Genomic DNA, 16337 nt, shown 5'->3' with positions numbered 1-16337 from the left:
AGCGGTAAAAGGTGGAGGGCACGGATAGGGTGGAAGTATTGCCTGTTACGCGGAGGGGGTCCTAAGTCACCTCCACAATTTAGTTGGGACATGGAATGATAGGTGTCCACAATCTGCCTGAGTAGATTAGTGGAATAAGTTTGAGAGGGAGAGAAGTTTCTCTCTGTTTCTTAATTTATCCTGTGACAAACTAGAGGAGAGTTTCGTGCGAAGATTTTATTACTGCATTACATAGATAGCACAGTGGAGAGGAGGTATAGGCTTTTGTTCTCCCAAAAGGAGTTCATTGAGTGCTCTCCTAGACACAACCCAAACTAAAGATTATTTTGTTCTATTTTATTCTTGGAATTGGCATGGGGTGGGGGGAGATCATCAGGGGAGTAACAAAAAAGTAGATATCAATGAGATCTGGATCTTTTTAAATTAAATAGATTGCTTTAAATTTAAAAGATCACTTTCAAGCAAAATAAAAGAAAGTTAAAATTAAAAAGGAATAGGAAGAACGGTTAATATATCGTGATAGCAGACAGCAGTAATTGTCTACAGACATAATTCTATTATTGTACAAAAGTTAAGTGGACTAAAGTCTCAGAAGCTGTTATTTTAAGTGATGCTTTAGTCCAAGGGTGTCAAACTGGCGGCCTGTAGGCCAGACGCTTCACACGCAGCCCAGCTCCACAAAGGGAAAAAACATTACAATACAACATGTGTCGACAATGTGATGCAGCGAGTGTGACACCCTTGCTTTAGTCCAATGGAGATCCATAAAATAGCAAGATGAATTGAGATCAAAATCTTAGAACCAGAATTGGTGAGGATCCAAAAAGGGCAGTGCGGTGGCTCAGCGGTTAAGATGCTAGGCTTTTCAGTGGAAAGCTGGCAGGTCAGGTTCGAAATCCGAGCACCACCTGACGGGGTGAGCTCGCCCCAACTCCTGCCAACCTAACAGATTGAAAGCATGCAGGTACGAGTAAATAAATAGGTACCACTTCTGTGGGATGGTAACATGATGTCATGCTAGCCACATGACTGCAGAAATGTTTGGACAGCAGTGGCTCAACTGCCTTGAAATGGAGATGAGCACTGCCCCTAAGTCTGCAACCACTAATGGAGTAAAATCCATAGAGACTCCTTTGCCTTTTTATAATTTTCTCTAACAAAAATTATACTTTGCAGATGTAGCTGCTGCTACTCCTATGCAAATATGACGCGTTTGGTTGCATTTTCTCAGATGGTTTCAGAAAAACAGGACACACATGGAATTGTTGCTGATGTCACTTACCATATGAGCCTCCAATTGGTCAAGGATTGGAACATAGTCATCATAGTGATTTCTACTCTTGTCATTTTTAAGAAACAATTGTTCACCTATTTATATACTTGGCAGGTTTTAAATGACAAAAATCAGGATGCAGGATGATTTCTCTGTATTTTAGTTATGCAAGGCAATAGATTAATGGAGTTTTTGTTCAAACACACCCAACAACAGTAGTTGCGAAATCTGTGGTGCCTTTGGAAGACAGTATATGTCCATGATGGTGAACCTATGGCACACGTGCCCTCTCTGATGGCATGCGAGCCGTCGCCCCAATTCAGCTCTGCTGCACATGTGTGCGTGCCTCCCACCAGCCAGCTGGTCTTTGGCTCTGCTGCGCATGCGCAGGGGGCGAGGCGCACATGCACGCATGGGAGTTCAGGTACGTGCACGCTTTGGGCACTTGGTCCAGAAAAGGTTAGCCACCACTGGTATAGGTTGTCTTTGACTTACAACCATTCCTTTAGTAACCATTTGAAGTTACAATGGCACCGAAAAAGTGAATCATATGAGAGTTTTTCTCACTTAACAATTGTTGCAGCATCCTCATGGTCATGTGATCAGAATTCAGATGCTTGGCACCTGGTTCATATTTCCGATGGTTGCAAAGCCCCAGGTTTATGTGATCCCCTTTTGCGACCTCTGACTGACTCAACTGTCTTGCTTAGCAACAGAGATTTTGGGCTCAATTGTGATGGTCAGTTGAGGACTACCAGTATTGTGGAACCATAGAGTATAGCTGATGAAGTCTTTTGTTGACTATTTCAGCATGTGTGAATCATATTATCATATCATCTTCACCAGTTGCAATAAAGTTGTTGAATGAATTTTGAAATACTTGAAGGCATGTTGATTGATTTTACATGAGAGTAGCCCTCACTGAGGACAGTGCTTCTACTTTCATCTGTGCCTTAGTCATATCTGAGACCTGGCCATTGCCTCAATCATCTGAATCTTCCTTGCAAGTTCTACTCTTTCTCTATCAAGGCTAAAATGCCCCCGAATCTGAGTCGGACACATCCATGTTTTTTCTTGGCAGCCATATAAAATGACTTGGCATTTGCTTCTTCTTGGTTTTTTATTTTTCCATTTTCGGAGTTATTGTTTGGATTCCCTGATGAGCACTCTTTTAAGCTCTAACTAGGGTCAAACTTGCTTAGTTCGACCGGAAGATCAGCTAAAATCAATTAGGTGCTGCAACATTTGTTCTGCGTGAGTGAGAAAGGAAAGGAAAGCTGAGTGTGTGGATTGTTATGAATATGTATGATTGTAAATGGACTATAATAGTTTTTTTTATTTAAAATGTTGATCTGTGGAACAAAGTAAAATTTGTATCGAAAAACCAACATAAGCACCCTGTTTATGTTCTTATACTATTTTTTTAGATATCTAGTTGGTGGGTATATAAATTCAAATAATAAGAAATAAATAAAGACAGGAAGAAAGGAAGGAAGGAAAAGAAAGAAAGAGAAAGAAAGAAAAAGAAAGAAAGAGAGAGAGAGAGAGAGAAAGAATGAATGAATATGTGGAGAGAACAAGATTTTTCTGCCTCTTCTTTTTGTAAGAACATAAGAACTTAAATAATTGGATCCAATTCTGGTCCTCTCCTTTACTCCCAGATCTCTTATAACCATCACTTGTTCAAACTCTGCTTTTCATTTTTAGAAAATTTATTTAAACATTTATACTTTATCTTTTTGAATATCATGCACTTTAAAAAGCAAATAAAAAAATCACAAAAATACAGGAACATTCAAAGAAATTGCTTTTCTTTCAAGCACTACGCGTCAGGTACTGGATCAAGAACTTCAAGGTCTGACGTGAAAATAGTTGCACTATTTGGAGCTGTAGAGTTGGTTGAGTGATTCTGTTTAACGAGGGGCAACACTGAGCTGGTAGGATTTGGGGGCAACTGTCAGAAATCCAGCTATTGGTGATGTATCAAGGTCATCAGGACCCCCAAATGGCTTCAGAGTAAAATGCTGCAAAATAGTTGTCAGGATGATAAATATTATGACGTCTATCAATTTCTTGCCTAGACAAACCCGCTTGCCTGCAAGCAAAAATGAGGAAACAATAATTGATTTGTGGCAGCTGTCTTAAAAGAATAAAATGTCCAACAATGGGGATATCAGATATAACAAACTTAATACAGGGAGAAGCCCAGCCATTTAATAGCTGTTCTTGACATTTAAGGTAATTCTTTCTACATTCATTTAGAAAAGTGCTTGGCTACTTTTCTATTTCTGCTTTCAAAAATGCGAATAAAATATACAATTAATCTAGAAAAAGCATAAGCATAAGCATTTTTCCCTTGATTTCAGCTCTAAAATTAGGATATCTTTACCTGTGGAAAAAGGGATGAAGAATTCGCTCTTTCTCAGAGCTCCCTTTTTGTCCAAGAAGTGCCCAACATCAAATTGTTGTGGGTTAGGGAATTCTCTACTGTCATACAAAGAGGATTTCAGAGCCGGAAATATAGTTGTTCCCTAATTAGACAATGACAAGTTCAATTTCAAAGAGGTTCTTTTTTCAAGAAACAAAAAGAAAAGCATTCTGGCAGAAATGCACATACACCAAGATAACTCCATCTTTTTGCTAGAATAGTTGATTTGGGGATTGTGATCCAGTGATAATATACATCACTGATGCTTTGATATGTATTCGAGAATGATCCTGACTATAACCATCAGAATTCTTAATGAGCAGAACCAACAGAGAATTGTGGGAGTTTCCGCTCAACCAGCATAGTGTATACCAGATGGAATGTTATTATTCTGAAATAATTAAAATTGGCTCGTGTAGAATTACTGTGATGTCTAAGAAAGAGTAGGATAATTCAGGTACCGGTATGTAATATGAGAGGCTTGAGATTCATGTTTCATGATCACATAGAAACAGCTCTCTTCTTAGTAGCTACTACCAGCCTTTGTGAAATTAATAAGCTCAAAAGCTTATTCTGAATCCTTTAGCAAGGACTATGTGGCTCTAAACATAGAGGAACCCACCAGCCATTCCTAGTGATGCACTGAGACTGGGCGCAGCTGCAGTGATGTATTACACTGCTGTAAATAGTTAATGAACCAATAGTATTAAACATTTCTGTTACAAGTGCATGGGATGCTTACTTCCTTCCTTCATCTAAAATCACACATAACGTATTTGCTGGGACTGCAATTCCCAGAATTCTTTTGGGCATGCATGTACCAATCTGTGAAATGATGCCCTATGGCAGAGTAACACAATTTATGATTGGAGCCTGGGAAACAGGCCCCTTGTCAGTCACCAGGAGTGCTGATTTACCACCAGCCTATCAAGTACTTAGAAAGTGTGGACTTGTCAGCACAAGCAAAGGATAGCTAATGACTTGAAAGCCAGCCATCAACCCACCCCAATCACATCTAAAAAGCCACTTACAACAGAGACTATAAATACCACACACACAACAGCACACACTCTGCTAGAGAGAAGTTCCCTGAAGATAGGCTCCAGCATGAATCTGAAAGCTTGGAAGACGAGCTCTCTGGTCCCGGTGACTGACCCAGATTGCATCCTGCAACATTATTCCGGGACCCATATATTCGCCTTCATTTGTGAATTTGTTTTGAGCTAGGAATCTGACTTTTAAATGACATGCCCAAAGTAATTTTTTTAAAAGGTGAAACCAAGCCAAAAACTAAATTTGATATATATTTACTGCAACTGAAATTTAAGTCAAAATGGGTGTAATCACATACATTTGTCTTTTATGCCAAATTAACAATTATAATGTGCCTGCTAATTAAGAAGGAATGAGACACATGGCAGATGTGTACAAAGCTCTAGTTGGAGATTATATGTTGCAGTTAGGCTCACTTTGGGAATGAAATACTGCCTGAAGAAAGTATCCTTGATCACAGCACGTGGCACGTTCAGAGGCACAAGAGCTAGGTAACGATGAATTTCATGGATTACAGCATCGGTGTAGGGCATCTTATCAAGATCTGCCATGCAGGGTGTTTGGGAGCGGCCAATCACAGAATCAATTTCTTGAAGAATTTTCTCTGAATAGAAAAAGGTGGATTGTAACACAAACATCTCTGCAGAGTTGGCTCCATAGCTGAGCAAAAATATTTGCATAGTTCTCCATATTAAGAACACCTAAGAATATTCTGATACAGTGGAATCTAACAGTGGAATCTTTATCTAACAGGTAAAATGCCATGGTATTTCTTGGCTTTCAAACAATTTTTATCAATGTACTATGTATTGAATCCTGTTTATCAGAGTATTTCTGAATTTTGATCTCCATGTCTCCATTATATAAAATGTAAGTATAATGTTTTCTATCACTAATCATTGATTACGACGTTTAAATGAATTCTGACAAAACGTTACCTGTATTTGCTGCAGAACTATTCAAAATTGAATAGCAAATAAATGAACAACAATAATTCTGTTTTATACCCTCAGGTTTTTACTCTGTTTTTCTTAAGCTTCTTTTTCACTGTTGGTTTCTTTTTAACTTTGCATTTTTAATATTTGGTATATTTATTTTTAAAAAAATCCCTTAGTGCGAACACAGCAAAGTAGGCCTTCCGAGTTTACATTTATTTTCACCACTTCTATATAATGCTTAAATAGGCAAATCCAGTACTATTATCTTACCATGTACTTTGGGGTACTTCATGAGAACCAGAAGTCCATATTTTAGGACAAGGCTGGTTGATTGTGCTCCTCCAGTGAAAAGGTCTAAAGTGCTTCTCACCAAACCGTGAAGATCAAAGGCAGAATGGCTGTTCTGTTTCTCCTGTACAGTGTTGGGATAGAGGACAAATATTTAGAAAAGCTTTGTTGACTTAAACAAAATAACTCTTAATGAGTTTACAGGTTTCCATCACACAAATGCTGAATTCACACATCCGCATACTGTATATCAGGGGTCTCCAACCTTGGCAGCTTTAAGCCTGGTGGACTTCAACTCCCAGAATTCCCCAGCCAGCAAAGCTTAGAATGTTGTATGAACCCATTGAGATTTGTAAGTCATCATTTAAGGCTGAATGTGTTCTATGAACTGCGATTTATTCAGTAAACTATGCTTAAGCAAACATTGGCTTAATGTAATGTAAGTCCCATTTTTATGTACCTGTTTGCACATCTTATATCACTCTCTCCAAGGGCGTTGGTCATACTTCACAGAATCGGAATGTTTTAATCAATAGTTGGATATATGGTATTCCAGACGTATACAAACTCAACGAATAAATTATAACACAGTGACTTAATCAGGAAAAGAAACACATGCAGAATAGTTGTGCAGTACCAGTCCTCAGTAATTCAAGAACAGTCTAGTCCCATGATGGCGAACCTATGGCACGCGAGCTCAGCTCCACCAGCTGATTTTCGGGCCTTCTGGGCCCACTGGAAGTTGGCAAATGGGCCGTTTCAGGCCTCTGGAGGGTATCTGGAGAGTGGGGAAGTCCATTTTCTCCCTCCCCAAGCTCCTAGAAAGCCTCTGGAGCCTGGGGAGAGAGAAAAACAAGCCTACCGGCCCCACCATACCATCGCGTGCCAGGAGCGGAGGGGCGGGGGGGGCACGCGTGCATGCGTGGAGGTGGGCCGCATAGAACTATGAGTGTGGGCACGCATGCCCACGACCTCCCCCTCTCCCCCCGCTCCTGGCAAGTGATGGCAAAAAGGTTGGCCATCACTGGTCTAGTCTCTAAAGAAAGACACTTTGGAGACTGAGGACACAATCTCCTCCACCTATCTTCGTTAGATCATACCTATAACTATTAGAGATAGAGGTGAAAGAAGACCGAAGATAAATCACCATCATCCTTCCTTGATCTGCCTGACACTTTTAAAAAGTTGAAAACAAAATCTTTTAAACACTTGTTCTGGCCTCAAGCCAGAGGTGGGTTTCAGCAGGTTCTGACCAGTTCTGGAGAACCGGTAGTGGAAATTTTGAATAGTTCAGAGAACTGGTAGTAAAAATTCTGACTGGCCCCGTCCCCATCTATTCTCTGCCTCCCAATTTCCAGCTGATTGGGAGGAAATGGGGATTTTTGCAGTATCTTTCCCCTGGCATGGAGTGAAAATGGAAATTTTACAGTATCCTTCCCCTGGAGTGCAGTGGGAATGGAGATTTTACAGTGTCCTTCCCCTGCCACGCCCACCAAGCCACACCCACAGAACCGGTAGTAAAAAAATTTGAAACCCACCACTGCCTCAAGCATTCAACTGGTCAAGAAAGAGAAATGGTGGGGAAAGTGATATTTAACCCATTTTCCACTTGAGTGCTGTTACTCCACTGGCAATTAAATTCCATCCGACCCTTTCCTGTCAGTCTTCCTCCAAACTGGTTAGGAAAGAGCTGAGCAATGACAAAAGAGAACAGCTTTGGCATTGGGGTTGAGGGGAAAAGGGGCAAGTGATATCCTCCACATCTAATTGTTGTGCAACTGGTGTGACAAATGTAAAAAATTACACAAGCTATGTGTCATTTACTGTATTTAATGATGTAATAATGCAAACTGAACAAACTACTGACTGTAATGGATGCCTATGGCTTTAGTTTTTAAGAAAGTATTGTCTACACCAGGGGTCTCCAATCTTGTCAACTTTAAGACTTGTGGACTTCAACTCCTAGAGTACCTCAGCCAGCTTTGCTGGCTGAGGAACTCTGGGAGTTGAAGTCCACAAGTCTTAAAGTTGACCAGGTTGGAGACCCTGGTGTACAAAGTCCAAGCCTAGCGGAGTCCTTCCCTGCAGCTACCATCTTCACTGGGTCAATGAAACATGATGAAATAGGGCCAGGTATCTTGACACCTGAGCCTCACCAAGGAGGAGGGAGAGCTGTAAGGCCAGGAGACTAAGTGTTCTCACCAACACGAATCCCCTCACTCTGTAGAGCCAATGTAATCACTACAAATCATTCTTGTAACAATATTCAAAACCTTACGTAGCTCACAATAACTTTTCCATGGATGCATTCGTCTGCCGAAGACAGAACAGTGAGCTTTTCTTGTGATTATAAAAAGATATGCAAAGGGTGCAAAGGTTTGTAAGCGCAGCCCGGAATTGAGCACTGAAAAGCTGACCTATATGGAGATGCCACCTTCCCAAACTCTTTAGGTTTCTTTCTCACACCTTTTTTTTTACTATAAAAAGCCAAGAGATCCCTACCTCCCAAGACTACTAATATTGTCTACCATTCCCAAACACACTGCCTTCCTCCCCTCCTCTTCAATCCAGTAGTGGTAGGAACAAGATGAAAAAGAAAGGGATTTCCTACCACTCTGCTCTCCTCTATATTGTGCCTCAACATAAATTAATACAAAGGGGATTCTCATATTATTTGTCACTAGTTTTTTCTGGGATTTTTAATTTTCCTTAGTCTAATCAACAGCTCTGGGCTTTCTTAGTGCTCTCTCATCTAATTCTATTCAGGCCCAATACTCCTTAGCCTACTTTATCCTGCTTATCTTAAAAGTAAAGATCAATGCTGTCATCTGTTGCCATCATACATTAAAATACACATCATTCACCCTCTCTCTCCATCATCTATGCTCTAGAACAGGGGTGTCAAACTCATGTCATCACAGCGGTGTCACGTGACATATCGGGACTTCCCCCCACTTTGTTAAACCGGGTGTGGGTGTGGCCAGCACGTAACATATCTGGCCCATGGGCTGGGAATTTGACAGCCCTGCTCTAAAAAATGTAAGATCAAGAATGAAGATCTGTGTTTATGGGGTCTTGCCTCCTTTGACGTCCTGCTACCATGGCTGTTTACCTTAGCCGTTCAACAAGATTGACCTGAGGAGTTGCCTCAGAGATCCTTTCATCCCCATTACCTGCTCCATTTTGATAAGAAAGGCATCAATAAAATCTCTTAGATGCTCAGGCTGCAGGGTCTTCTGGTGCAGATCCACCTGCCTTGACACAAACTGTTTTAACTCCTCTGTATTTTTAAATATCTTCTGATGAGATCCAGGAAGATAATCCAAGATTGTTGGAAAAACATTGTACAGCTATGAAGACAAGGGGGGAAAAGTCATGATGATGTGCTAGACGGGTGTTTGTCAATCTCAGCAGCTTTAAGAAGTGTGGAGTTCAACTCCCAGACGTTACAGCCAGCTATTTCAGCATTAATTCTTTTGCAGTTGGGGAGAAATACCAGAGGCTTGATACTTTTTCTCTCCACATTCCTAATGTTTGCAGGGTTATCCTAGCCCGCCTCACATCTGGAATGGAAATTCTGTTGCGTGATCCCCTGCTATACTTGCCTTTGCCATTGTGCTAGATTGAAGGTTGGCATTTTCGTCCAACAAGTGAAGTAATCTCAGGAAATCCTTGTCCTCATAATTAAAGCGTTTCCCAAAGGCAATTGAACATAAGATATTGGTTGTTGTCTGGCTGAGGAGTCTGGTGGGATCAAATGTCCTTCCTGCCAATGAACAACTATATTATTTCCAAGGTGGAGGGATGAACATCCTATATTACTAAACTCTAATCCAGGTCGGCAGCTCAGCGCTTCAAATCCCTAGTGCTGCCGTGTAACAGGGTGAGCTCCCGTTACTTGTTCCAGCTTCTGCTAACCTAGCAATTTCAAAAGCACGTAAAAATGCAAGTAGAAAAAATAGGGACCACCTTTGGTGGAAGGTAACAGCGTTCCGTGTGCCTTTGGCATTGAGCCATGCCGGCCACATGATCACGGAGATGTCTTTGGACAGCGCTGGCTCTTCGGCTTTGAAACGGAGATGAGCACCGCCCCCTAGTGTTGGGAACGACTAGCACGTATGTGCGAGGGGAAGGTCCAGGGATATCCAACCTTGGCAACTTTTAAGATCTGGCGACTTCAATTCCCATGGCTGACTGGGGAATTCTGGGAGTTGAAATCCACAAGTCTTAAAGTTGCCAACGTTGGAAACCCCTGCTCTCATCTAAAAAGAAGGGTCTTAACTTTTCATTGCTGGGTGGATGTACTTTTTTGCTATATACATCCATGACACTTTTTGGGATGCCCCAAGTGTTCATAGCTTTTTTCTTACTTTTCTAACTTTTGCTTCTTGAGTCGACTTCAACACGTTTGCTTGAGAAGACCACCATGAGCAAGGAACTGAATTCTTACCATTTGTACTCTTCAGTCTCTCCACTAAGAAACCAGCTTCTTTCTGGATTTTCTTCTCAATATTCTGCCCCATGCCCAACATGTCCAGGGTGGTCTCTCCAAAATGACGGAGTTGTTTCCATGTTTCTCCATTGCTGAAGCCAATTCCTGAGGAGAGCAAAGAAATGAAAATGAACAGAAGAAGAGATTGCTCACAAGGCTGACACTGGATGTCTTAAAATACATTGCACAACGAGTGCGCTTTTTTCCTAATGCTAATGAAAAAATTCTTGTGCTGTTTATCCAATTGTTTGTGATGGAGAAATATGAGGCAATGCAATGTACAATGTTATACTATGGAAATAATTAAACTTTCTGACCCTCTGATCTAACAGTGTTTTCTCTGATCACCCAGCAACCAGACAGTCTTGCCTATCCTTTGCTACTTGAGCCTTTTCAAACTGTGTATTGAATCTGGAAGTTTCTTCAGGTTAGCAAATACAGTAACTACCAACCAGTGGTCTTTCTTTTGAATTGCACTTGGAGGCCACAGGCAGCCAGTGCAGTCTGCGCAGGAGCGGTGTTACATGGGAGCTACGTGTAGCTCCTCTATCACCAGCGCAGCTGCATTCTGACTAACTGAAGCCTCCGAGCGCACTTCAGGGGAGCCCCATGTAGAGAGCATTACAGTAATCCAAGCGAGAGGTAACGAGCGCATGAGTGACCGTGCATAAGGCATCCCGATCAAGGAAGGCGAACTGCCGGACCAGGCGAACCTGGTGGAAGGCCCTCCTGGAGACGGCCGTCAAATGATCGTCAAACGACAGCCGATCATCCAGAAGGACACCCAAGTTGCGCACCCTATCCTTTGGGGCCAGTAACTCGCCACCAACAGCCAGCCGCGGCTGCAGCTGACTGGATCGGGGTGCCGCCTCCACACCCACCCCCCCTTGGAGGATTAAGCATGAGCCTGTTTCTCCCCATCCAGACCCGTACAGCCTCCAAACACCGGGACAGCACTTCAACAGCTTCATTGGGGTGGTCCGGGGTGGAAAAGTACAGCTGAGTGTCGTCAGCGTACTGCTGGTATCTCACCCCGAAACCACTGATGATCTCACCCAGCGGCTTCATGTAGATGTTGAACAGCAGGGGCGAGAGAATCGACCCCTGAGGGACCCCACAAGTGAGGCCCCTCGCGGTCGACCTCTGCCCCCCTGTCAACACCGTCTGCGGCCGGTCGGAGAGATAGGAGGAGAACCACCGATATACGGTGCCTCCCACTCCCAATCCCTCCAACCGGCGCAGCAGGATACCATGATCGATGGTATCGAACGCCGCTGAGAGGTCTAATAGGACCAGGGCAGAGGAATATCCCTTGTCCCTGGCCCTCCAGAGATCATCCACCAATGCGACCAAAGCTGTCTCCGTGCTGTATCCGGGTCGGAAGCCGGACTGGAACGGGTCTAGATAGACATCTTCATCCAGGTGTTGGGGCAGCTGTCGCGCCACGGCACTCTCTACAACCTTCGCAACAAAGCGAAGGTTGGAGACTGGACGATAATTAGCCAAAATAGCTGGGTCCAAAGAGGGCTTTTAAGGAGGGTCTCACCACCGCCTCTTTCAAGGCGGCAGGAAAACCCCATCCAACAAAGAAGCGTTGATAATCCTCTGAGCCAGCCTCGTGTCACCGCCTGAGTGGCCAGTACCAGCCAGGAAGGGCACGGGTCCAGTAAACATGTCGTGCCGTGAAGCCTCCCCAACAACCTGTCCACGCCCTCGGAGCCACAGGGTCAAACTCATCCCAAATGTGCTCAACAAGACGTGCCTCCTCTCCTCGCTTGATCATCCCAAATTCGGTCCAGACCGTCCCTCAGCTGAACGATTTTATCGTATAGATAACCACTAAACTCCTCGGCTCGTCCCTGCAAAGGGTCATCCCGCACCTCCTGATGTAGGAGAGAGCGGGTCACCAAACAGGGCGGCCGGGCGGTTATCTGCCGACGCAATGAGGGTGGAGGCGAGGAGCGCCTCGCTTCTCATTGCCACTAGGTAGGTCCTAGTATAGGTCCTAACTAGTGTCCGATCAGCCGGAGCGACTGGACCTCCAGGTGCTCTCTAGGCGTCTTCTCCGGCGTTTCATCTCCCTCAGCCCCTCGGAGAACCAAGGGGCCGGACGAGATCTCGCGGGTCAGAGGCCGCAAAGGCGCGACACGATCCAGGGCCCCGGCCGCGGCCTGCTCCCAGGCCACGACCAGTTCCTCAGTCGTGCCGTGGGCCAGATCCTCAGGAATGGCCCAAGCTCCGTCTGGAACCTCTCAGGGTCCATCAGGCGCCTGGGACGGAACCACCGATAGGTTCCGCCTCCCGCGGTGGTGAATAGCGGTTCGAAGTCTAGGCGAAGGAGAAAATGATCCGACCATGACATTGGTTCTGTTACTAAATCATCTAATACCAGATCATTTAACCACTGTCCAGAGATGAAATCTGAACTAATTTGTCACAGGTTCGCTAGCCACGCATGCATGGTGTGTGCCTAGCACATGTTGCGTGCGCGCATGCACAATGCATGCCAAATGCATGCTGCATGTGCGCGCATGCGAAGTGAGCGCACCAAACACACGCTACGCGCACACACATGCACAGTACACACTAAACGCGTGCTTCACACAGAAAGAGGCGGCTTGGGAAGGTAAATAGAACAGTAAGTGGGGGAACACCTGTGCTGCGCGATTTAGATTCACTAGAAAGCAGGATTTCTTGCTTTCTAGCAATTTTAAATGGCGCGGCACAGCTGATCGTCAGAAATACCGGTTCAGAGGAAACGGTAGCTTTTTTTTTACTACCAGTTTGCCTAAACCTGTAGTTTTTATCACTACTGGTTCGCCCAAACCGGTGCGAACCAGTAGCATTTCACCACTGCTGCAATACCTACAAAACTTACATTGTACTGTATTCGTAAAAAATGAACATATGGAAGTATAAATGTCTGTGGAGATTCTCAGTCATCCAGGTCGTGGTTGTCCCAAAGGTGTTTTTTCCCCCCAAAAGGCAATTGGACTCTCTGGAAGTGTAACAAGTCGAAAACCTTGCTTCCATTAAAATGAGTGGTTTATAGTTCGCCTTTATACATCCCCTCCATTCTGCCCCACCCCTCATTTTGCTTTCACACACTCTCAAGATCTGTTATTTCCTGCAGCTACTGTGTTTCTCTAGATTCAAAAACGTGGTTTGAGTTCTTTTTTTTCCTGTTCAAAAGTTGGGAGTCCTGGAAAGAACTATCTCCCAAATGGCTCATATGACCTAATGGTTATAATGTAATTTCATATTCTAGAGTCCAAGTGCTACAAAATGAGCAACACTTTCTTCAAGAAACAGAAATGAAGAGGGGGCTTCCGGTGGCTCCGCTTCACTAATGGTGGGCTATTTTAGTCCGCCAGTTCTGTGTGATTCTGTAGAGCTGTTTAGACAGCGTTAATCTGCTGTCAGCAGCTTGTAAATCTCTAACCTCGGGCAAAGAGGGGGAGGTGAGCATTCGGGCTGAAGTAGAGCCCCCAAGGAAAGCCCCAGGAAGATTTCTGGTGGTTTGTTGGGAACGCTCCTTCTATAGCTCGAAAAAAGCTCCAGAATCCAGAACGCTTCTGCAAATGGCAGAACAAAACGCAGCGTCCATCTCCGTGACTGATGGATTACTGAAGGATTGCTAACACGGACAGAGCTGAAAACAGGAGTGCTGGCATTTGATTGTAAGATGATTTTAACTCCCTGACAGAGAAGGTATTCGTATTCAAGAGTGGAGATGATGAAAGATGGCGTTTTGTGTATTGAAAGTGAAAGCTAAGCTAAGCGAAAGCTAAGGAAATGCTTATTACAATTGCTGGCGTGGAACCTTTAAGAAGAATATAACAAGATATTTTTTTTAAAAAAAATGGAATTTTTTTAAAATCTCTTTTTTTATTATCTTTTTCTTAGTGTTTAAGAAAAAAAGCTTATTGAAATTTTTTTTCTTTTCTTTTCTTTTTTCTCTCTCCTTTTCTTCTTCTTGGTATTACTTAGTTTTAAAATGGCCTTCAAGCAAAGAGATTTAACCACTTCTAAAATATTGGAAATTTCCTCACTTCAGATACGGAAATTGAAAGAAGATATTAAAGACAGTCTAAGGAATTTTTTACAGGAGCTTATGGAGGCTCATCTTTCAGAAATAGATCAAAAATTTAATGAAATGGAGAAAGAAATACTGGATTTTAAAGATATGGTGGAAGAGCAGAGGAGGGAGATGAAAAAATTAAAGGAATCAATTACCCCATTATTGTTATCTAGTATTCAGACAGAAGAAAGACTGGATGAACTTAACCAAATTAATTTAGATTTGCAAAGGAAAATAGATGAAGTTCAAATTAATTTGAATTTAGAAAATAAAATAGATGATATTCAGGTTAAGGTAGATAAGGCAGATGAAGAAAGGGTTATATTACAATATAAATTAATGGAATATGCTATAAGGGTAAGGGCCTTAAGAGAATCTAAAGAGGAAAATTTGAAAGAGATTTTTATTCAGGCCTTTGCTCAGATAGAGGGAGTGGAACCAGAAGATTTTGAAGTTAATATTGAAAAAATTTATCGTGTTAATTCTTGGTTGGCAAGGCAGAAGTGTTTACCGAGAGATGTGGTTATTTATTTTACAAATAAGAAGATTAGGTATGGAATTTTGCAAGCATTTTATAAAAATAAATTTCAAATATTAGGACAAGATATAATAATGATGAAGGAAATTCCCAGATATCGTTCTGACAGAGGCAGTCTTCACTGTTCAGTCATTGAGCACATGCAGTTGGAAAGAGGCGAAGCAAAGGAAACTGGGCAATAGTCTGACTTTGGAGCTTGCCTTTGGAAGTTGTGGGAGCTTCATCACTGGAGGCTTTCAAGTAGAGACTGGACAGTGAACTCAGTTGTTCACTGAAGCAAACTCCAGCAGTGAAAGTATGACTAGAGGTAGTCCTTGACTTATGACCACAATCGAGTTTGGAATTTTGGCTATCGTGGTTGTTAAGCGAGACACCCACATGACAGCCTTATTTAACGATCACAATCTGAGCTTGCTCTGTTGCAGTTAAGTGCGGTGCAGGGATGTCTCAGGGAATGGGGGAGACTGTAAGAAGCCTGGTGCCCACTTGCATACCAAAACCTGCTGTCCTTTTGGGAGGCAGTGGGTGGCCAGGGCCACTGATGCTCCCCCTGCCCCACCATGCCTAAGTTCATTTACCTTTCCATCATCTTGCTCCATCCTATATGCTGGTTCCATTCTCGTAATGGCTTGGAAGGCTTTTTTTCCAAATTACATGGTAACAGTGGTACTTGCTAACATTTTCTCCTCTAGAAGGAGAAAGGCTGTGAGCTTCTGTGTTTCAGAAGGCAAGGGTTTAGACCCCTTAGCATCTTCTCCTCTAGAACCCACCTCCTAGTGTCCTCCTCCTCTTAGGCTTTGCCAACATTTTTGCCAGATATGAGGTCTGTTCGTCCAGTGAGCAGGATTTCCCCACCCTACACAGAACAGAGGGGAAAATCTTTCAGCATATCAGGAGAACAAACCTCAAATCTTTTGGGACAGTTTTCAACATTTCCTGTCAGCTTCTCCTGAAGTTGGCAGAGAAAGTTTGCAAATGATGATCATATGATTGGAGAGCCCTTGCCGATCCATTGTTAAATAGGAACAGGTTTCCAAGCGCCCAAAATGCAGTCCTATGTCTGGAAGGAGATCCACGGTTGCTTTATACTGTAAGTATTTTACAAGCTGCAAAGCAACTGTTCTGTGGCTATCTTGACTGTGAATGGTTACCAAACGAGTGGCTGTCAGTCAGGAACTATTGCTTATGATCTTATTTCAGCTTTCCTTTGCTTTACAAACCTGCCAAGGTTGTAAATGCAAGAGTT

At 43.0% G+C, this 16337-nt stretch overlaps 1 protein-coding gene across 1 annotated transcript in view; it reads right to left on the bottom strand.

Moving 5' to 3' along the window:
- Positions 1-2949: 2949 nt before the first annotated feature.
- Positions 2950-16337, bottom strand: part of LOC131187985 (cytochrome P450 2C42-like) — a 15583-nt gene continuing 2195 nt past the window's right edge. The window contains exons 2-8 of the mRNA XM_058162880.1: positions 10431-10643; positions 9586-9746; positions 9154-9330; positions 5963-6104; positions 5171-5358; positions 3663-3804; positions 2950-3368 (exon numbers count right to left, since the gene is read on the bottom strand). Of these exons, the coding sequence (XP_058018863.1) occupies positions 3187-3368; positions 3663-3804; positions 5171-5358; positions 5963-6104; positions 9154-9330; positions 9586-9746; positions 10431-10643 (1205 nt within the window). The 3' untranslated portion in view covers positions 2950-3186. The remainder of the gene's footprint in view (positions 3369-3662; positions 3805-5170; positions 5359-5962; positions 6105-9153; positions 9331-9585; positions 9747-10430; positions 10644-16337) is intronic.

This window comes from Ahaetulla prasina, chromosome 1 (genome assembly GCF_028640845.1).
Source record: "Ahaetulla prasina isolate Xishuangbanna chromosome 1, ASM2864084v1, whole genome shotgun sequence".
NCBI classification, from domain to species: domain Eukaryota; kingdom Metazoa; phylum Chordata; class Lepidosauria; order Squamata; family Colubridae; genus Ahaetulla; species Ahaetulla prasina.
The sequence above is the reverse complement of the archived record's forward strand: the minus strand, read 5'-3'. Positions and strand labels throughout refer to the sequence as shown.